Raw genomic sequence first — 22,455 nt, 5'->3', positions numbered from 1 at the left:
TGGAGGCCCTTACTGAGGCCTCTCAATTGGGAGCCCTTGCTGGGCTGCTGCCAAGTAAGGTTTGGGGAGAGGGATGGGTTGGAAACGCCTGGTTCCAAACTAAGCCCAGGAGGTTAACCTCTTACTCCTTGCAGGTGGAATTGATCTTAGTTTTGTAATTCCATGAGGATTTTCAGTTCTTGGGGGGGGGGACATTGGCACAGGGAAATACTCTGGGGTGGAGGTGGTGGGTTGCCAGGTCCCTCAGGGCTCAAAGTGGGAGATGAAGAGGTCCCAGGGGGCACAATGGGGGCATCTACCTTGCATATTTGCACAGCACATGCTCTGGAAAACTCTTGTGTCATGCCAGGAATGATATCCTTCCGCAGCCTTCTGGAGCATTTGGAAACCTGCTCCGAGGGTTCCTTGGCCCGTTCCTGTGCCTTCCCCCCATGCCAGCCAGGTGATGGGGAGGAGGCTGGGAGCGAGGGATCCCCTGCTCCCACTAGGGAGCTGATAATCCCTAGAGCCCAGAAGTCTTGGGTAGGTCTGGAAACGGGAGCCGGTACAAAAGAAGGTGCAGGTGAAAAAATACTGGTAAAAATTGAAGTCTAGGGGGAGAGTTGCCTAAGTTTTCTGACAACTGCCTCATAAACAATTCAAAACCAAACCTTTTTTTTCCCTTCTGGACTGTTAGCAGTTCTAGATCTACCCTTCCTCCTTTAACCGTGTCCATGTAACATCTGCCTTTCCTCTGTCTGTTCTAAAACAGCCAATCATAATAAAATAATGACAATGTTATGGATTATGTCTCCACACAGGAGAAGAAATGTTCCTGTACCTTGCTCAGGTGTTCAGGAAGGTGGTATATTCTACCATCCTCCCCAACTGTGCCCAAGGTATAGGGAGGCCACTACAGGGGCCAGGTGGGGAGAAGTGGCACAGGGAGCCGCAACACACGTGGCAGAGGAGAACTGGGAGGTGACAGGGTTCAGGTCTGCTTTAAGCAACCAGTAATTGTCCCCACACAAATACATGAGAGCATTCCATTTCTGCAATAAGTGAACGAAGGGATTGCCAGAAGGGGTCTGTCATTTAATAGATTGTTCAGCCAGTAGGGGAACCCTGCAGAAGTTGGCTTGGAGAGCCTGTGCCAACCAACCCCCTTTTCTTTAGAATGGCCCGTTCCATTCCATTGGCAGTACTGGAGAAGCCCCAAAGCCAGCAGTTGGTGGAGGGAAAACGGAACCCACCTGCTGCCGCTGTGTCGTCCTTCCTGTAGAGGGAAAGGTTTGGCACAGGGGCTGCTGGCTGTGGACACTATGTGAGCGGGCCAGTCCAATAACGATAGAGCTATTTCTGCTTTCTGTAAAGAACACGTTAAACTTGATTTTCGGAAGTGCTGAACAGCCACTGTTCTGTCTGCAAGAGTTATTGATTCTCAGTAGTTCTGAGAAAACATTTCCCTGCGTCTTGTATTGCTCCTCGAGCAAAATCCTCTTTGGTGGACTATTTAATAAATTATTTGACTTTGCTCTTTCTCTCCCCCCCCCTCCCTCTTTTTCAAAAGCAAAAGCAAACCAGCACCACAAATTTCACCCAGCAAATCTCTGGGCGGAGAGTTCTGCGTTGCTGCGGTCTTTGGGTCCTCGAGATCTTGGTTTGCAAGCAACCCAAGTCTGAAAAGAGAAAAAGGTTTGTGTGTGGAGGGGGAAATAATTAATCCGGGACTGACGCTTTTGCCTTGTTTATTTATTTAGAGCATTTCTTATCTTGCTTTTCTCCCCATAGAGGTCCCAAACACCAATACAATTTAAGTACACCAAAAATACAGTGGAAATAAAAACCCAGGAAAAAGGCATACAACGTATCTTGGGCTGGTCTGGGATCCCCTGGGATGATCCTTAAAGGCCACAGGCTACGAGCCTCAAGCAAAGAGGAGCCTGTTTGCTCTTCCTCTGGCTGAGTTCAGCCTTTAGTGCTTGCCTCAGTAGATTAAAAAAGCTCAGCCCAGATCTTAAGCAGCCATCAGCCATTTTCCCTGTCTGAGCAAGGGAGTGCACTGCTGACTCTTGAAAGCTGACACCCTGAAAATTTTGTTGGTCTCTAAGGTGCCACCAGACTCAAATCCTGCTGTTCCATCTTCCTGTGGTCCCTTTCACTTGAGTTTGAATACTGATCATGGCTTAGCCTAAATTATAGCCCTCAACAACAACAACAACAACAACAACAACAACAACAACAGCAACATTCGATTTATACACTGCCCTTCAGGATGACTTAACACCCACTCAGAGTGGTTCACAAAGTGTGTCATTAATATCCCCACAACAATAATCACCTTGTGAGGTGGGTGAGGCTGAGAGAGCTCCTAGAAGCCGTGACTGACCCAAGATCACCTGGCTGGTTTCAAGCGGAGGAGTGGGGAATCAAACCCGGCTCTCCAGATCAGAGTCCCGCGCTCTTAACCACTACACCAAACTGGCTGTCTCAGTGGAGAGAGTTGGTCATTGCTGTGGAAGGCACAGTTCATCAAGTTTGGGGATATTGACAGGCTGAGGGCCAAACTAGATAAAACGAACCATTCAACGTGTGTTTTACTCATTGACATCTACAGGTGAGAGGTGCTAAGCTACTGCCCTATCCTCCTTACCTCATTGTCTTCTGTTGCGTTCAGTATTTTTCTCCACGTCCGATTGCAGTACTGGAAGCAATCCAGTCGCAATGAACAACCATAACGCAGCAAGCTAAGATAAGGGAGAGGGCAGGCTTTAGCTCCCTTTGCACCCACGTGCTTCATGTTTGTTTTTTTAAAAACAGGCGCCTTTCCACTTTGGGCACAAACAGTTGGGCATATTTCTAAATAAACACAAATCTCCTCTGGCATGTCTGGTTGGACCCTGAGCAGTAGCAAAGAGTAACACCCAACAACTGCATCCAAGCTTTAAAAAAAAGAATGAACAATCCAAAAAGAATAAAAAAATGTTTTTTGTATCAAGTCTAAGGTTTCTCTTCAGGGAATTGCTGAAAAAATAGAGAATGCAGGTCATAGGTCTCTGCCCTGAACAGTCTAAAATTGGATAGAAAGGCTGATTGGGGAGGAAAGAAAGAGATCAGCCAGGGTAACAAGGGATGAAGACTTGATTGCTAAAGCAGTCTGGGATTGTGCTGTATCAAGGGATCCTGCTCAGAGATCCAAGCACCAGAAGCAACAGAAATGTCAGGGATTCTTTTGTTTGATACACAATTGAGTGACAAATGGAAGAGATAATTATACTAAAGTTTCTTCAAGTTTGGAGTAAGGGAATCCCTGTGGCAGAAATCTTGCATTATCTTGGAGAGAGAATGCATAAAGCTGCATATTGATTCCTTCAAAATATCATTTTTGGTGGCCAGAACAAACAATTTGCATGCGTGCCCTCTACTGATACATATATATTTTTTGCCAACAGAGCAGTCCAAACAGTTTGTAGTGGAGTCCTTGTATATCATCAGCTGCTATGGCACTTTGGTGGAGCATGTCTTGGAACCCCGACCGCTCAGCACTGCCCCAAAGATCAACGACGACACCCCACTGGAGATGGTCACTTGTCCAAGGGCCAGTTGGACGTTGGTTAGGTAACCCATCGTTTCTTCATCTCTGTTTTTGTTCCCTTTTGCTGTCAAAGTGAGGAATCTGTTCTAACTCTTGGATGCTTAGATGTGGAATGTCCAAATCCCTGAAGCCTCATGGGATCTATGCTGATCCCTAGGCAGGGGAGGGTTAGTAGGTTTCTTACTACTCAAACAATATGGGCCGTGTTAAGAAAACACAAGGGAAAACATTGTGACTGGTGGCAGTTACACAGATTGGTCTATATAACGATTTCCTTTATTGTACATCACGTGGCCTGCAATTTAATTGGTTGGCATAATTTATTCTGCCTGTTTTAGTTATGGCCGTGGCAAGGCATTGAAAACCCCTCTACCTCTCGAAGCCTTCTTTCGTCATCACTATGGCTTGGCGCCTGACATTTCATCAGGCATTGTCTGCACACAGTCATGCATATCTTTAGAAATTCAATTAAAAAACAAACAGCGGAGACCCGCAGAAGAAGTCTTCATTCTTATCCATGCCCCGTGCCTTTTCTGTCCTCCTGCAAAATTGCAAGATGGACACAATCCTGCGAACATTTGACTATTTTATTTCTTTATTGAGAATGTTTGTTTACTTTATTTATAGGCTGACTCTCGCACTGAAACTCAAGGCAGATTACAAAATATAAAACCAATGCAATCAGACTGCATAAGACATCTAATAAGGAATGCAATAATAATAGGATTACAGGATTAGAAAACAGGGCAAACAAGAAATTTTCTAAAGCACAACATGCCATAACCACTGCATGAAAAGGATTACAACAGTAGAAGACAATGCAGTAAAAGGAGGATGATACATACAATAAAAATTGCAATAGTCTGCAATCCTACTCCTTTATAAAAGTGGTCTCCTGAAATGTTCCCTTCTTTTATAGTTGTAATCCCTTTATAAGAATGTTCTTGTGCTACACTTTTCTGTTTTGCATATTCTGAAGAATGATAGAAGAAGCCTTCCTAACCTCCTGGGGCAGGCCATTCCACAGAGAGTACTGATGATACCTATTTGCTAATCATGCACACTTGCAGGGTAGCACCTTCCAAAGGCTTGGTTCTGTTGGAAATAGCAATGTCTGGTGTACTGCAGCAGCAAGAAGGAAGAAGAGCCTACCATGCAGGGGGCAGCAAGGATCACTTAGTTAGGACAGTGAGAGCAGCACCTCTCTTGTTTCCTGGGGGTCATTTCCTTGTCTTGTCTCCTATTGGACTAAACAGGGCAATATCCTGCTTCTTCTCTCTCTCTGCAAGATGTAGTCAGATAGCAAGAATCTCTCTCTCTCCTCTTTACTATCAAGTATGTAACTTCCTCAAATAAAACTTTTTGCCTCTCTAATCAGCACAACGTAATTCCGCTGCATTATTTACACTCACTCCATCAGGTTCAGATGAGCAAAAGCATCGGCATAGCATAATAGGACAGGTAGCCCTGTAGGTACAAGAACCTTGAGCCATTGGGTCCAAGAATAGGAATGATCTTGCTTATACTCAGAATTGTGTGTAATTTGTGCTTTAAAAATACTTTGAATTCTTTACTTAAAGGTTACCTAAGTTTTCTGCAACAGTAGTTTGCGTAAATGACACATTTTGTTCAGATTGTATAGTTGATTCTGCATCTTCAGTCACAGAGAGGGGCAAAGACTGTATAAGGTTCACCCTATGATGAATGGAAAACTTACTCAGGTCTGTCTCTGGCTTCTGAAATGTCAGATATATATTCCCTGCATAGTTCAAAACTTTTGTTTGCAACTCAGAGGGTTAGAGCAGAAACTCCCTTAACTGGGGCACGCTAGACTTGCATAGCATGATGGGAGAAATAAGTTCATTAGATGGTTTAAGATTTCACTAGCCCAAAGTACTTTCTTGCAAAGAAGGATGCTTGCTATGTCTCTGTATGAGTTGCTGCACTTGCCTTGCCTCCTTGCAGATATATCTGCCCTTCCTTTGCATCATATTTGATTAGAGTATTCAATCACTCCTGAAGTAGAGACTTCATAGAAACGAGGTTAATAAGTCTGTGTAACCACATAGTCTTCCCTTTTTACTCTGGATCTGACCTCCCCTCCTTTTGTCGAATTTTAAACTGTAAACTCCTCAGGGCAAGGACCAGCTTTCTTGTGCTCTGTAAAGCACCAAGCACATCACCGGCCCTGTATTAAGTGCCTGAATTGCCCACCTTCAGAGGAGATTGCTTGTTCCATCTCTGCATGAATCAGCATTCTGGTTTTGGCTCCTCCTGTTGAAGAGGCTTGCACAGGACCATGACTCATGCAGAAACACAATGGGTGGACTGCTCTAAGGGCAGGTAATTTTTACTCTTACATACATTAAAAATACATTAAAATGCATTAAAAATAAAACCTGTGGGAAGCGAAGCTATGATTCTCAAGAAGCTGAGTTGGTTAATATATCAAGACTTGTTTACCCTGAGTCAGGCCAGTGGTTCACCTAGCCCAGGCCTGTTTAGTATAGTTTGCAGAACTGCCAATGCACAACTCACAAACTTTCTTCCTCCCATGCACACACTTTATCCTCCTGAGCGGAAGCTGAAGCCGTGTGCCTCTGTCTTCCAGCCTGGCGGTCTAGCTGGGAAAAGAGACTGAAAGGAGACAGACAGGTTGGCCCCACCAAAAGGTCCCTCGGGCCACATCCAGCCCAGGGGCCGCCATCTGTCCCTTCAGTGGCGCACAGCAGGAGGCGAGACAAAGTGTCCTACGCAGGCCTCCGAAGCCAAAGTATTCTCAAGGCTATTTAGAGGAACTAGACCTGACTTAGGAATGAAGTGGGAGGGGAATTGCTGAAAAAGTATTATCAGTGCTTTTGACATTTTAAAATATTTTTCAATTGATTTTTTTTTTGGTAGGCTCCAGGCTTCTTCACTGCTGGCTCATTCCTGGCCTGGCCTGATCAATATTTGATTTACCAAGCTATTTAAGAGAGGCCAGCCCTAATTAAAATGACAGCGGCAGACTTTCAAGGCTGTTGTTGTCAGAACGAGCAAGGTGTAATGGGATTGAAAACTCTGGTCAGATCGATATTCCGCAGCCCTGCACAACTTGGTTTTCACAGTTTTGTAACTCTTTGGACACTTTCCTGATCCTTTAGCATGGCATGATGCTACTCAGCACCACATAACATTAGGATTATATCAGGCTTAAAGTACACATTATGGGGGTTGTGGGGGCATCGCAAACTCAGGTCTCCCTCAAAACGTATAATTGCACAGACCGTGTGATGCAGTGTTCTTGCATTTCCCTGACCCCCAGATACCAATTGAAGTGGGGTGCAGTGAATTGTTCTTATCCTTTTAAATGTTAATGCTGCTTTTAAAACTTACACATGGTGTTGGGGGAGGGAGGTCAGCAACACCCCAGACTTTGTCCTGAAATTGCAATGCTCTCCATGAAGATTGATTTGAGTGGATTTTTTTCCAGCTAACCACTGATGCATGACTTGCTTGTGCTTTGGCGTTCCAACATGTGAACAGAAATTCAGAAATCTTAGATTGGAACTGCTCTCCCCAGTTGCATCTATAAAACACCTGACGGGGCACGCATGCAGGCAGACAGACAGACAGGCAGATGCATGCACGCACATATACACAGAAAGCGAGATCCCACTTTTCTCCCATTACATTGTCTGCTCCTCTTCCATTTTTACCCTCACAACAACAGCCTGTGAGATTGGCTAGGCGGAGAGTGTGCCCAAGGTTACCAATGAGATTTCCACGGCAGAGAAGGGATTTGAACCTGGGTTTTCCAGATTGTAATCTGACACCAACATTGCCATACACTGGCTCTCTTCAGTGCATGACAAGTTTGTTCTTCCTTGTAAGCAGCAAACAAGGGAGTGGAGTGGGGGGTGGGGAGACTTGCAGCTCACCGTTGTCAGAATTTGCATCATGCAGACTTAAGCAAAGAGCTACAGGAGGAGGCTCAGGGCTGCTGTTTTCAGTGGCAGCTATGTATCTGCCATAAGGTTTCAGCTTTCAGACTATGTCAGACTATGTCATTCCAGAATTGATAGTCTGCTTCACTCCCTTTCTGCAAGAAGACAAGGTCTTTATGATTTCAAAAAGGTTTATTGTGAAGAAACAGCATTCATCTCCAGACGTACATATTCCAGGGTAGAGATCCTGGCCAACCAAAGTATTGTCAAGAATGACTCATGAAAAGAAAGTGGTTACATTTCACACTCCCAAGCCCAGCCTCCCCCCCTGAGTTTGCATAGCAAAGCTTCTCAGAGGAACGTAGAGCTGGCCAAGGTCGGGCAGACAGATAAGAGGATTTCCTTTCCCATGGACTCGGCTCCTTGCAGGTGTTGGGGCCTGGAGGGAAAGAAGACTAAACACTACAGAGTTAAACATGGCGTTACTTAGGCTAAACAGGCTCTGACAGTTTAGGCCTTGATGAACAGAAGCCATTTCATGATATAGGTCAGCAGATCAGGCCCAGGTCAGAGGCTATCAATGCAGTGTGGCGGAACACACTTTGGCATGATCTGCCTCTCAGACCACACCAGAAAAATCTATAAAAAGGGACCATTTCCTTCTCCCATATTTGAGAAAAGATTGCACGGGCACCTTCTGAGATGAAGCCTGCAATTGCTCCACTATTCACGTATCACAAGCCAAATCTTTTTTTTTAATCGACATGGAAATTAATCTTGGTGTCAGGAAAATAATATGCCAAGTGTCCCCCAGCATGTATTTAATTTTCTCAGCTTGACTTTGGGATCAGGGCCATTTGCCATCTGTCTGCATTGTGTTCCATGCCTGTAGCAAATGGGTTTAAATAATTATAAACACTACACAGTCTTGCATAAATAATTGGATGTGATGACACAGACCCTGTTTTTTGTTCTTCCAGCTTAAACATTAATACTCTCATGTTGCTTCCTCAGAACTCCCCTGTGGAATGAACTGCAGCCGCCCTTCAATGCCAATCATCCACTGCTCCTGGCTGTGGATGCAGTGCAGTGCTACCAGTATCTCCTCGTGGGCCGTAAGTAACTTGGAAGGTTCCTTGGTTGCAAGTTCAAGGTGCTGCCTGTGGCTGTTCTAATAAGCAGCAAGATTTAGAGTCCAGTGGTACCAGAAAGACCAACAAGAGAGATTTTCAGATAATAAGCTTTGGAGAGTCAAAGCTTCCTTTGTCTCATATGAGGGAGCTTTGACTCCTGAAATCTTATAAAGCTCCTGAATGCTAGCCACCAGAAATGATCTTCAGATAAACAGTCTCCAAAACAGACTGAGTCGTGCTAACAGCTGCATTTGGGGGGCATTTATAATCCTCCTGGGCTTTGTGGGGGGGGGGGTCTTCTATCCAGGGCTTTTTTTCTGGGAAAAGAGGTGGTGGGACTCAGTGGGTTGCTCTCAGAGAAAATGGTCACATGGCTGGTGGCCCCGCCCCCTGATCTCCAGACAGAGGGGAGTTTAGATTGCCCTCCGTGCCACTCAGCGTCACGGAGAGCAATCTAAACTTCCCTCTGTCTGGAGATCAGGGGGCGGGGCCACCAGCCATGTGACCATTTTCAAGAGGTTCCGGAACTCTGTTCCATGGCGTTCCTGCTGAAAAAAAGCCCTGCTTCTATCCAAAAGGTTATTAAAAATGAGATTTCCCCCTCCTTCTAAACTTGCTTCACTTCACGTTCCATTTTAAAGGTTTTTTTTTAAAAAAAATTCTTGAGGATTTCATTAGAATGGTATTGAAGACATTAGCCGCCAGTAAAAGTTAATTCAGGGCAGGGTAGGATAAAAAAGCACATGTCCAAGTGTCTGGGGAAGGGGCCTAAATGACCCCATGTGGTGAAAACTCATTTAAAAATGGAAGAGCTACTTTATGTTGATGTAGCAACTTTGAGATGAAGTAAACCAAACTTTGAGATGAAGTAAACCAAACTTTGAGATGAAGTAAAATAGCCAGGGTAAAGATATTAAGCATCGGTGAGAAATTAACACTGGGGTCATTATAGATTCTAGATACCATTCCTGTTAATAGTTAACCTGATTTCATATTTTTGAAATATAATCGGAGTAACCATCAGATATTTCCTTTTAAAACTTGTGAGTAAATTAACGCCTGTGTTTACAAGTGTGGGGAAATTTCTTCCTTAAGATTATTTTTCAGTTAATAGTGTTTCTCCTCTCACTCTGCATTTAAACCCTGGAGGACCAGGGATTTCAGCCGCAGCGAAAGTGCCGCCCCCAACCGTGCGCTGTCCTGGGTGGCCACCCAGGGCTTTTACTTCTGTCTCTCTGTGTGTTCATGTTCTTAGCTAGGCAGCAGCAGAACAGAGGCCCCTGTGCTTCATTGAGGCTCCAGAAACTGACAATGTGCTGCTTGGCTTGAACAATTAAAACTGTGTCAAACAGATATCTGGGTCAAAAGATTATATGTAAGTCTCGATCACAACTGGTAAAAGCAACAGCAGTGCCAATTGAATGAAGTTGGCTGTGATCCAGCAAGAGATGCATGTGAGAGCAGCGACGAGTCTAAAAACGAGTCCCGGGGCATACTAGTGTGCCATCTGAGAATTGCTAATGGGACTTGTTACCTAAATAACATATATAATTAAATGTTCCTGTGAGCCTTGGGGTTGTCGTGGGGGGAATGGTGGACTGAGGGGTTCCCGGTTCAAATCCCCCGCCAGCCCATTCTCTCTCGGGCTCTCTTACCTCACAAGATTATTGTGAGGATAAGATGGGCAGGAGGTGAGTGAGAGAGATGTGTGAGCTGGCCTAACCTGGGAATGTTCAGTTTGGAGAAGAGGAGGTTGAGGAGAGGCATGATTACTCTCTTTAAGTATTTAAAAGGCTGTCACTTAGAGGAGGGAAGGGAGCTGGTACTGTTGGCAACAGAAGACAGGACTCGAAGCAATGGGTTTAAACTACAGGAGGGAAGGTACCATCTGAATATTAGGAAAAAACTTCTTCATGTTAAGAGGAATCCAGCAGTGGAATCGGCTGCCTGGGTGGGTTCCCCCTCACTGGCAGTCATCAAGGAGTGGCTGGACGAATACTTGTCGGGATGCTTTAAGCTGTTCCTGCACTGGGCAGGGAGTTGGACGAGATGGTCTGTAAGGCCCCTTGCAACTCTATGATTCTGTGAGCTGCCCTGAGTGCCTTGGAGGAAAGGAAGGGCAAAAATAGTGTATAAACATAACCCAGGTGTCCTAATGTGCCTGCACAGCTGACCACTTTGATTTTTCCTCCTTCCAAATCACCCTCTACTGGATAAGGGTAATGCTATTGTGTCTTTATATGAAATGTGACTAATCACAAATGATATAGAGGCAGAGTAGAATTGCTGTAGTCAGTGGAGGCTCCCTGCTGTGTGTCTGCATGAAACATTACCTTGGACTTACCACTTTCCAGTCAAAAGGTATGCTAAGATCAGTGACTCATGTAGATACATGATGAGTTCTTCCACGGGAGCTTAAGTCTCATGCCATCTTCTGGGCATGGAGCAGGGGTCAACTGGGGCAGTTGGGGAGGGGCTAGTTGTGAAGTTCCTGCATTGTGCAGAGGGCAGGACTTGATGACCCTAGATGTCTCTTCTGACCCTATGATTCTTTGATTCTTAAACTGTAAGAAGTACAGCTTGTTTGGAGCAACAAGAATGCCTCCAATTTTAATTGGAGAAAAGTTGTACTTCAACTGTATTGAAAGTTTGGGGTACTCTGGTCTGGAGACTGTAGCATAACTCTAAATTACAGCTCTGCATCACGTACCCACCACAAGATACTTGCTGACCCTGGAGGAGTTTAGAGCTTCTTGGAGTATCTTATCCTAAAATACCACCTTTAAATGCATGCGTTTCTGCAGGTTTTGTTCAGTTGAATCTATAAACGGGAAGCAATTCAGAAACTGAATACATTTGATGGACAATTATAATGACAAGAAAACAATGATGTGAAATGAAATTGTCACTCAGAGGAACAGGAGTATGAAGTATGCTGCTTTGTAACCACAATGAAGATGAAGAGACAATTGGCGCAGAAGAAAAAGAATCTTTAATAATTGTACAACCTCTATGCGTTTCACGTGCAGCTTCGTCAGGGGGAATCTTCTGGATTCTTTTTAGTTCCATTCCTCTATATACACTTTAAGTGTATATAAAGTGTATATAAAGATTCCTTTTATAATAATAATAATATTAATAATATTCAGTTTATATACTGCCCTTCAGGACAACTTAATGCCCACTCAGAGCGGTTTACAAAGTATGTCATTATTACCCCCACAACAAAACACTCTGTGAGGCAGGTGGGGCTGAGAGAGCTCCAGAGAAATGTGACTCGCCCAAGGTCACCCAGCTGGCTTCAAGCGGAGGAGTGGGGAATCAAACCCGGCTCTCCAGATTAGAGTCCCATGCTCTTAACCGCTACACCAAACTGGCTCTCTTTTCTTCTGCACCGATTGTCTCTTCATCTTTTTTGCCTTGGTGTGGTCCGCCTTCTTCTGCTTTGTAAAACACAGCAAAAGAAATAACACCCGGACCACGTGTTACAATTTGTACTGTGAAGGATCAGGGTTTCCCCAGTTTGACACTGATGTTGACAGTCAGAGGTCAAGAGCAAGGGAACTGTTTTCCATGCTCTGGAAGTCCTGGTTCAAATTGGGACCATGGCTCAGGGGGGAAAGGAGCTTCGGTCCCCTCCCCACTGTTTTCCTGTGTGTGTGTGTGTGTGTGTGTGTGTGTGTGTGTGTGTGTGTGTGTGTGTGTGTGTGTGTGTGTGTGTGTGTGTGTGTGTGTGTGTGTGTGTTTCCCCCCTTTTGAGGAACTGCATGTGTCAGGCCAGGAGAACTTTGATCCTAGTTCAGACCTTAAGATACAAACTGGTAAACCAAAACATATGATCCCGTGGCATTTTCTTTTGTCTCTGGGAATCACTGTATCAGTGACTTGTGCCAGCTATAATTATTCCTCCTTGTTTTTTTTAATAAGCACTTTGTTACTGTTTTATAGTTATTGCCGTTCCCTTTCTGAAGGCAATGGCCCCAAATCCTTAGCTCTAGGGAGAGGCAAAGATGGAGAGGAAGAGAGAGAGAAAGACGCTCTAGCTGTTCTCTGTAACTAACACAGAGATAGACAATGACCAGAGCTGCACACTGCTTGAATTTCCGTTATAAATTGAACACAGTTGTTGGCCCTGATTCAGTGGCTCCGTTCAGATCTCCAGCAAAAGCATGGTTTAATTAAACTGTGAGTCGCGTAATCATCCACGAGCGGGCCACTCAACAAACTGTGTTTCGTCAGGGCGTGGCGTCATCCTGGCTTGTTCCCTGGTTCTGCACTTACTGTGGTGTAGCAATGGCAGTGAAAACAGCTTTTGCCGCAACAAGCCAGGGTTTGAATGATCACCCATGAGCTGAATCCTGGTTTCATAAACCAGCCATAGTTAGGCAAGATTATGGTTCCGCGCTATATCCAGACCAAGCCTCTGTGGAGGCAGAGTGGAGTTGTCTTGTCCTTGGAGGTGGGATGGCAAAAGCTTCATATAATTTGTTGGGGGCCTCAATGAGGACTGTGTTTCAGTGGCATCCCACTCTTGGTGGTGGTGGTGGTGGAGGAAAGCGCCATCAACTCATAGCAGCCTTACAGCAATCCTGCTAGGGCTTTCAAGGCAAGAGGCTAACAGAGGTGGTTTGACTGTCTGCCTGCATAGCAACTCTGGTCTTCCTTGGAAGTCTTCCATCTAATTACTAACCAGGGCTACCTGCTTAGCTCCCAAGATCCAGCTTGCCTGGGCATCCCACTCTTACCCAGGTGAAAAATAACTGCTCTTTGTGCTTAATTCCAGTAGGTGGTAGGGTCTTTTTTGGGCCACTTGGGAGTGTGTGCTGAGGTTCTGATCTGAGGACTCCAGAAGAAAAGATGAGCTCAGAGTTGCAGAATATCCCAGAGAAACAAAAGTTCAACCAATGAAGGTGACAACTGATATTTCAGTTGTCCCTGTATTTACTCTGACAGCACAATCACTGGACCTAACAGCCCCAGTTATACCATCTCAGGTTCATTCACGCCTTCATCTTCCAATGTTATATATGCTATCAAGTGTCAGCAATGCCCTTCTATTCTTTTCATTGCACGAACAGGTCAGTCTCTTCACACACACAAAAATGGACGTAAATATTAAGAACCACAACACTCAAAAAACAGTGGGAGAACATTTTAATCTTCCAGGACATTCCTTTCTTTAAAAAAAAGGCAACCACCAAAGGAACTTCTATTTATTAATTATTATTAATTACATTTATTTCCCCTCTTACTAGGCCATTCCCAGTAAATCTTCTGTCTAGGCACAGAGTAGACCCAGACCTGGTTAGCTTCTTCAATATACCAGATGCCTTCAGACTCTGTTCCAGAGCCAAAGTGCATGAATACCTCACATTTTAAATATTTGCATTAATACATATAGCTTCACTTATGTTGTTGGCGGCATGTTAGGAGTAATGCTGGGTGTCCTGGTGTTAATGACACCTCAAGTGAGGAGTTACCATGAGAGAAGGATAAACTGTGCAAAATTTGGAGCCTTCCACTGGTGTTTAGGGTTGGGGCCCAATTCCACAGCAATCTCAGCTGCTCTGACTTAACTGAAATCAAATGAGCTTGCTTTACATGTGGGCATGGATGTGCTAGCAAGGCATCTTCCATGCAGGTTGCACAGGAGCAGTTTCCTTGTAGGTTGCTCAAGTTATGTTTATGTCATCTGACCAGCCTCCTGCCAAGGGGGGCATATGCCCCCTGGCCTCTGTTGATCATCTGATAACTGGCACCCTGCCCCACAGGTTTGCTGGCTGTGGACGGGCTGTGCAATACGTGTGCTGTGTCGAGGATGCTGTATTGTTGTTGATTTTAATTATGTATATTACCATCGTTTTATCTCTTTGTGTTTTAGTTGTTGTTATCCACTCTGAGCCTGCCTATGGGGAGAGTGGATTATAAATCTAATCAAACAAATAAATAAAAAGTAAGCATCGTCCTATAGCTATAGCACAAAATGTTGTACTGAAAGTTGGTGAATGTTGGCAGATTTTGCAAATATGTAAAAATGGAAAGCTACACCAATAGAATTCCCAATTTCCCTGAGGCTGGCAGGGAATTCCTCATCCCAGTCCCCCAACCTCAAGAAACTGAGGAGTGGGAGAAAAGGAATTTCCCCTAGTCTTGATGGTCTTTATCCTAAAGCATCCCCAGGAGGGACATTGTATCTTCCCTGGATTCCAGTCTCGCCAGGCACTGCCCCCAAATCTCCTGATATTTGCCTAAGCAGTGTTGGGAGCCCTAAATACCAAATGAATGTTAACAGTCACCTGAAATTGCCAGCATTCAAGCTTACTATATTCAGCACTAGCAAATTCACCAATGAATGCAAACGTTTGCTAAATTGGTCTGCAATTATTCATTCAAATTCATATGCATTCTGCACATCCATTGTAACACACACAAACACAGAAAAAGGAAACACATTTCAAGCATTAAAAGTACTTCATGCTCTGTGCCATCCTTTACAAAAACCCTATAAAGTAGGGCTGGAATTATCATCGACATATTGTAGGTGCAGGGGCTGAATCTGGAAGTTGGTGGCTTCCTTGAGACTGTTCAGTAGGCCCCTAGGTGAACTGCATTGTAAGCTAAGGACTTCAATGTACTTAATAGAAAAGAATGTGTGTCTTCATAGACAAGTACTCTATAAATACTGTAATGAAAGTGCTTTGTGTACATTTTAACAGCTGTTAGACCAAATTTCCAACCATTTATTGTATCTTAAATTGTGGTTTTTATGATGTTGTGACCTGCCCTGAGCTCGTCTGTGGGGAGGGCGGGATATAAATACAAACAAACAAACAAACAAACAAACAAATAAGCTATTTCCAGGCTGTATCAGGCTCTTGCTGGTAGGCAATGAGCTACAGCCAAGGCTCAAGCAGGCAAGAGAGATCAGACAAATCCAAGGGGACTCACCAGAAGGGTAGGCGGATCTCTGGGTTGTAAATCCAGGCTGGTGCCACCATCTGGGGCCACCATCTTAGACCAGAAGGGGCACGAGGAGAGGACCAAAAGCAGGGGATCATACAGGAACAGAGTGGTGAGGGCCAGGCAAGGCTGAGTCTGGAGCTGGATTGAACACTAGTGTTGACCTACTGGAGCGTCAGCATGGAATCAGGGAAAGGAACATTGACAAGAAGTGGAGCACAAGCAAGGCCAGGCTGTGGCAGTTGCCAAAAACTAGGGTTGTCAGCTCTGTTACAGGAAATTCCTGGAGATTTGGGGATGGGGGTGGAGCCTGGAGAAGGTGGTGTTTGGGGAGTGGAAAGACCTCAGTGGAATGTAGTGCCTTAGAGTCCACTCTCCAAAGCAGCTATTTTCTCCAGGCGAACTGATCTCTGTCATCTGGAGGTCTGTTGTAATTCCGGGAGAGCTCTAGCCACCACATGGAGGCTGGCAAACTTACTGAAAAACCCGTTTCTGCAGCTGGGCCAGCTTAGGAAGAACAATGAGCTGTGTGTGGGAGGTGGGTGTAGGAAGTGGAACCGTGCCGGGACCTGGGAGAGCAATCTTGGTATACTTCCTGGGAATCATATCGGATGTATTTCCTTGCTGTTCTGCAGTAGAACACCAGGATATGAGTCCAGGAGTATCTAAAGGAGGGAGCTTTGACTCTTGAAACCTTATTCCCTGAAAATGTGGTTAATTTCTAAGGTGCCGCTGGATTCATATCCTGCTGTTCTCCTGGGAATTCTATTTAAAATTGATTTAAATTTCTTGATAAAAAATAGTGGAGTGTAAATGCACACAGCACAGGCAAGTCACGCTTTGAACTCCAGCTGATCCCAATGGGCAGGTTCTGAGGGCAATGCAAGCAGCCGGGGAGAACAGCATCGAAGGAGAACACACAGAGCCAGAGAGGAATGTATAGGATCTTCAGCTCCCATGGTTAGTCCTGGGTGCAAAGCATTCACTCCCTCTTTTTTATTGTTCTTAAGGATTAAAATTGGGGTTTAGGAATGGGAACTCTCAGTGCAGTCCTTGGCAGACAGTGCCTTTTGCCAGACTTTGTCCAGATGCCTGGTGGTGTGTAATGAAAATTGCTGCGGCTGGGAAAATAAGCAACCAACGCGCATGGGTTTTGTGCCATTTCAACTTTCTCTGCGTTTTATTTTCCTTTCCTTCCCCACTCCGTGCCACACACTAGTCATTTGTCAAAAGAATGTGTTCCCACATCAGACCCCCATGAATATTGTCTTTCAAGAGGGAGAGGACCTCCCAAAGAAAGGTGACCGGTCTCGGCCATCTCCTGGTTGAAGTCATCAGTGTAACACATTTTTGCTAAATGGTCCTGGTGGTGACTGTACTGATTTTGTCTCATGTTTTCCATTTCTGAACCAAAATCATTCTTCAGGCCTAATCAGTTTTTTCTTTGTCTGCAAAGGAGATTAGATCAAGGCCAACTTCTTTAACGATAGTAATGCTTGGCCTTCCTAGAAGTACTTTGCTTGAGCCTCCGTTACTCGTGACAACAGCCTTGTAAGATAAGCCATTTTTGTTACCCGGTATTCTGAATGGAGCAAAGGTGGTGAGTCTGAGTGGGTACCTAGCAGCAAACTGAAGGCTGAGGAGAGGTGAAATAGTATTGAGTGTTATGTCAGGTATCTTTCATCAACTGGAAGAGCCTTTTAATGTGCTTGTGGGGGCTCTGAAATATACAAGGAGCTCTAATCAAGCAGGAGTGATGCCATTTTCTACAGTGGAGGAGGCACATTACGTTTGCAGATCTCTTCTGCTGATGGGAATGATGTGGCCCCAGAGCATCATGTGGCCAAGTGAGCTCTTCGGAGCTTTGGGTGAGCTAACAGGCCAGATTCCACAATAGCCCAGCACAAAAAATCACAGCCAGCTCAGATCATAATCCACCCTTGCTCCATCTACAATGGATGCATCTGCTTTCCTGTACCCTGTGACCTCCTTACAATGGTTTACATTGAGGCAAGACAGACTCGGGGACAGCCCACTTGAGGGGATCAGAGCAGGTCTGCATGTCCTAAACAGTCTGGCATCCAGGAGCGCCAAGAGGGTCGCATTCTTCTCCAGCAGCATTTCGTCTCTGGCCAAGCCACAGATCCCACATGCCAGTGGACTCTTGGTATGACCCATTAAGCAGGCCTGTGTGTTAGCGATACATGCCAGAGGCACAAATCCCTTTGATTCCAGTGCAAGTTTGTGATGATCCGGCTCATGCAAATATCACTGCTACAGTTACCAGGTACTACAAGTAACCATAACACATGCTTTCAACACCTTGCCCTTTTTACATATTTAATTGTGAATATATCCAAGAGTGCGGCTTTAAACCTTGCCAAAGAACTCGTCTTCCTCTCCCCCGAAATTGTGCATTTATCTGTCAGCTTATTTGTGACCACAGGATCTAGGCCAACGTGTATCTTTTAGTCCTGGGCAGTGATGCATTGAACATCTACCCAATGTAGAGCTGGTCCTACCAAGCCAGATGAATCCAGCATCGAATGAACTTTGAATGTCATTTTTAGTTGATCCCATGCCAGATCAGTAAAAACCTGTGCACTTTGTTGTGCCACCTGTGCTGTTCTCCTGACTGATCAAGATTTGGGTCCAATAGCACCTTAAAGACCAACTAGACTTCCAGGGAGTCAAAGTTCTCTTCTTCAGACACCTTTTGGAAGTGAAAGTATGTCGGGTTTTCTCCATCCAGAAGGTGCAAGGGGTGTTTAAAGTAAGAGTGTAAGCTGTAATACTACTGTAATTAGCTTGATAGAGCTGGGGTGTGAAAAAGCACATCTACAGTGTCAGGGACATTGGATTCTTCTCTCACTACAGATGCTGGTTTTCTGCTTTCCACATCCCAAATCTATCAAGATAATTACAGTATTATTATACCTTACACCCATAGTTTAAATACTCCTCCCACTTCTGACTTGCATTTATAAATGTATCTGAAGAAGGGAGCTTTGACACTTGAAAGTGCGTATCCTGGAAATCTAGTTGGTCTTTAAGGCGCCACTGGACCCAGATCTTGCTCTCGCACTGCAGACCAGCACAGCCACCCACCTGAAACTTTTCTGCTGACGGTGAGCCTTTCACACTGCACACTCCCACCACCTTTACTCAGTCAAGGAGAGCAGCGAGGTGGGTTTGCAGGCCACAGAGGGCGGCAGGCTGCCCGATTCCGAATGCTCTCCAGTTGTCCTGGGCCCTGTGGGAAATGTCACAGGCAGAGGGGTAGATGCTTAAAAAGGGGTCATTTGGGGTCAGTTTGGACTTTCAGGGTCTGGGTCCAGTCCATAATGGGTCACTGGGGAGAGTGGACCTCAGGCATCTGTTGCCTGATTCCCCCTACCCAATTCTGGAACCTGTTCCCTCGAGCAGCATCATTGTTGTACATATGGAGTATGCTGCTCTGTGCTCTAAACGTAAAATATTATTCTGAAACAGCCTCAAATATAAAAATGTGACAACTCTTAGCAAAGGTGCGTGCGTGCGTGTGTGTGTGGGGGGGGGGATCTTGATATACAGCCTTAGAAATCAGTTATACCACATTATGAAATGCCTGGGCAATTAGATCTCATTAAATACAAGAAGATGGCAGAAGCCGGGGCAGGAACCCTACCTGGGTTTTCATCTCTTTCTCCCCCTCAGGGAAATATCTGTTAAAATGAGAATGCTCTGCTTACCTGCAGCGGCAATGTAATGGTCTCACATTAGCCGTGGCGGCCTGTGGTTTGATGCGCTATCACTTCCGTCAGTATGTTTAATTGCCAGCAAATGGCTAAATGGGAAGTCAGAGGGTGAATGGCCACGGCTGTCTGCCATGTGAGCGGTAAAAGGAATTCTGGCGCCATTTCAGGGTCGCGATTTGTATCTGTCTATCAGAGTTCAGAATGCAGCCGTTTTCTCTCAGTTTCAGACCTCTGTATAGCATTTCTGCCGATTGTTTGGCTCCATTAAGTGTGCGGTGGTGGGGCGATGGGGGAGGGAGAAGTGGAATAAAAGCCTGAATGGTCCAAGCCGCAAGGGGCTATGGATAAGCCCTTTCTTTGTCCACTGTCGGAACACTGCATTAGGTCTCATTATCCATTTATAATAAGTGACCTTTGCCCTCCTCCGGGGTCATTGAAGAACACTCTCTGTGCTTTTCTAACAGAAGGTACCCCTCTATCAGCAGAAGAGTCTCAACAATGAACAGTCTGATAGCCTGGGCGAAGGGTATACTTTGGAAAGGTTTATAAATATACAGCTTGATGCCAGGGCCTCTTCTTCTTCCTCTCTTTCATCTTTGTGTGTGTGTGTGAGAGTGGGGAGTGGGGGGTTCAAAACAAACCCAGGGCACATGTTAGTTACTGGACGGATATGAAATATTTTTTTTAAAATTAAGACCCTGAACTTAGATGAAGCATGCTTCTTGAGCAACATTATGAAAGGAGTTTTAAAAAAACAAAAACAAATTTGTAGCCCCAGCGTCAAAAGATTGCGAACAAGGAATCTGTTGTTTGGAGAAATATTGGGCAGAACTAGTGTCCAGGAGCTGTATCTCAAGGGACATTGTAATCGTGTCTGCTGTGTGATTTGCTTGTGTGTGTGTGTGTGTGTGTGTGTAGGTGGGGGGGGGGGGTCATCCATGACATCTGCTGTGAAAACCTGGAGGCAGAATGCTGCTGTCAAAGCCTACCTGGGCTGGAATTTTTGTTTTTTTCTCCCAAGCTGTGTTCCCTTTTTAGGATAATTTCTGACCTTATGCTTTTTTGACACTATCAAAAGGCTGTCAAATTCAGTTCCTGTGAAGTGGGGCGGGGGGATTGGGGTGGAAGAAGGCAAAGGCTGTCAATCATTGGAATCAGCAACAAGGAGAGTCTTGTTGCTCAGAACAGGGAGTTTGCCGAGAGGTCAGGACCTACCATATGACACATTCTGGCCTATTGTTGGGATGCAGCTCTTGTACTAGACTGGTTGGTTCTTCTGCCGTGCCAGAGCTAAGCAGTAGTGCACAGGCAGAATCCTAGCCTGCTTCAGGACTGACCAAAGGAGTTCACCATTGTACCCACCGTTGTGCCCACACGCTTGTTAGCTTAAACACAGCTCCCCTTTGCATAACGTTGCCCCTGTTCTGGCCGTCAGATCCAAATAGGCAAATCTGTATATCGTGCAGTTTCTTTTGTTATTTATACAAATCTCGTGTCAACTACCACGAGCAGTTGGGGAAGGATTAGAGGAAGGTACTTTTCCGTAACCATTTGCTCAGGCTTTCTTCTCAGGCATCAGCAAAGCCTACTGGCTCATATGGGATTGTTTCTCTCTAAGATCAGGCAGTATACCACCTGGAATATCTTGACTAATAAGAGCTAAAATGTTCCTTTCTCCCCACCCTCCGCTCTGTTTGAAAGTATGACGTGGGGTCAGCTGAAGGTGGGGCCATGGCTCAGTGGTAGTGCATCGGCCTGGCATGCAGAAGGTCCCAGGTTCAATCCCCAGCCTCTCCAGTGAAAGGACCAGATGAGAGGGGATGTGAAAGACTTCTGCCTGAGACCCTATGAAGCTGCTGCCAGTCTGAGTAGGCAATACTGACCTTGATGGGTCTGATTCAGTATAAAGCAGTATTGTGTTTCATGTGTGGCAAGAGACCCTTGTCATGCTGAGCATCCAAGCAAAAGTTGGACAGCCAAAATCATAGGGCATTACTGTCTTCCCAGGAGTTTTCTATTTGGAGTGTTGTTGTGCTAGTAAACTAGATATCTGGAAATGGAATACATTGAATAAAGGGAGGATACATGATATGCGCATTATCATCCTGCATCAAACGTGGCAGGATAATGTCTTTGCCTGTTAAGATCAGCTTGACATATTACAGTGATGGGCCCTACCCTTGCTTTTATTTTTTAAAAAATTTGTTGAGTTTATAACCCACCCTCCCCCACAAGTGGGTTCAGGGCGGATCACAACATCATAAAATCATAAAAACCTTCACTGTGGTGCAAAGGAGAAAGGAGACATGGTTCAAATCCCAGCCCAACTATCCTAACTTAACAGGGCTGTTGTAAAGATAACTTCCACAGGCACCATGTTGAGATCCTTAGGGGAAAAGCTGGATAACAAAAAAGAACAGCCCCCTTGGCTTGTGCCAGCCTAGGGTTGCTGTTTCTCTTGATGATCCAAGCCCTGAGAGCCCATAGGTGAAGCCTAGAAGCAAAGGAGGGTGCCTGGCAACTCAAGGATGAACCTAGTGGCTTGTGGAAGGGTAGGCTACGTATTGAGTCTGCAGAAGTGTGACTGTGCCTGGTGCCTCAGAGTTGGACTCTGAAGGACAAGAGGGCAGAGCTAAATAGAAGAAGCTCTCAAGCAATGTAAAAATAAATAACCCATCCCCTTGTTTCTGTTCCTGCAGATGCTAAATGGCTAGACCTAGAGACCTGGCAGGGGTAGCTAGCTGGCCACCATGCCCATTTTTCTTCAGCCAGTCTGCCTTGACTGGCTTGGATCAGAACCTGCAAAAATATATGTGTACATGTGACACCACAGTAGTCCCCAGTCAACGGCCGCATGAACTAGTCCAAAGATAGGCCTTAAAGGAGTCCAAAAGTAGTCCCTCCAAAATAGTAAAGCCTTGAAAGGACAGCAAACATCAGGTTATGCGTGAGATTGTATTTTCCATTTCCTGTATTTAGATTAATGGATTCACAGGGAAGGGCGCCTCCTGGTTCCGGGCACACTCGGTCAGATTTTTTTTATATATATAAAGAAGACATGCAGAAATTAGGAGAAGGCTGATGGCAAGAATTAATATATTAACTGGTCTGCAACATTCTTTGAC

The 22,455-nt window shown here is 45.2% G+C and overlaps 1 protein-coding gene across 4 annotated transcripts in view; it reads left to right on the top strand.

Moving 5' to 3' along the window:
- BCAS3 (BCAS3 microtubule associated cell migration factor) overlaps window positions 1-22,455 on the top strand; it is a 745,665-nt gene that overhangs the window by 370,738 nt on the left and 352,472 nt on the right. For all 4 annotated transcript variants that reach the window (XM_055001162.1, XM_055001161.1, XM_055001160.1 and 1 more), the window contains 3 exons: window positions 1,550-1,674; window positions 3,432-3,597; window positions 8,515-8,615. In XM_055001162.1, the coding sequence (XP_054857137.1) occupies window positions 1,550-1,674; window positions 3,432-3,597; window positions 8,515-8,615 (392 nt within the window). The remainder of the gene's footprint in view (window positions 1-1,549; window positions 1,675-3,431; window positions 3,598-8,514; window positions 8,616-22,455) is intronic.

The sequence above is a fragment of the Eublepharis macularius genome, chromosome 17 (assembly GCF_028583425.1).
Source record: "Eublepharis macularius isolate TG4126 chromosome 17, MPM_Emac_v1.0, whole genome shotgun sequence".
In the NCBI taxonomy this organism is placed as follows: Eukaryota; Metazoa; Chordata; class Lepidosauria; order Squamata; family Eublepharidae; genus Eublepharis; species Eublepharis macularius.
Note: the sequence above shows the minus strand (reverse complement) of the source record. Positions and strands in the feature narration are given on the sequence as shown.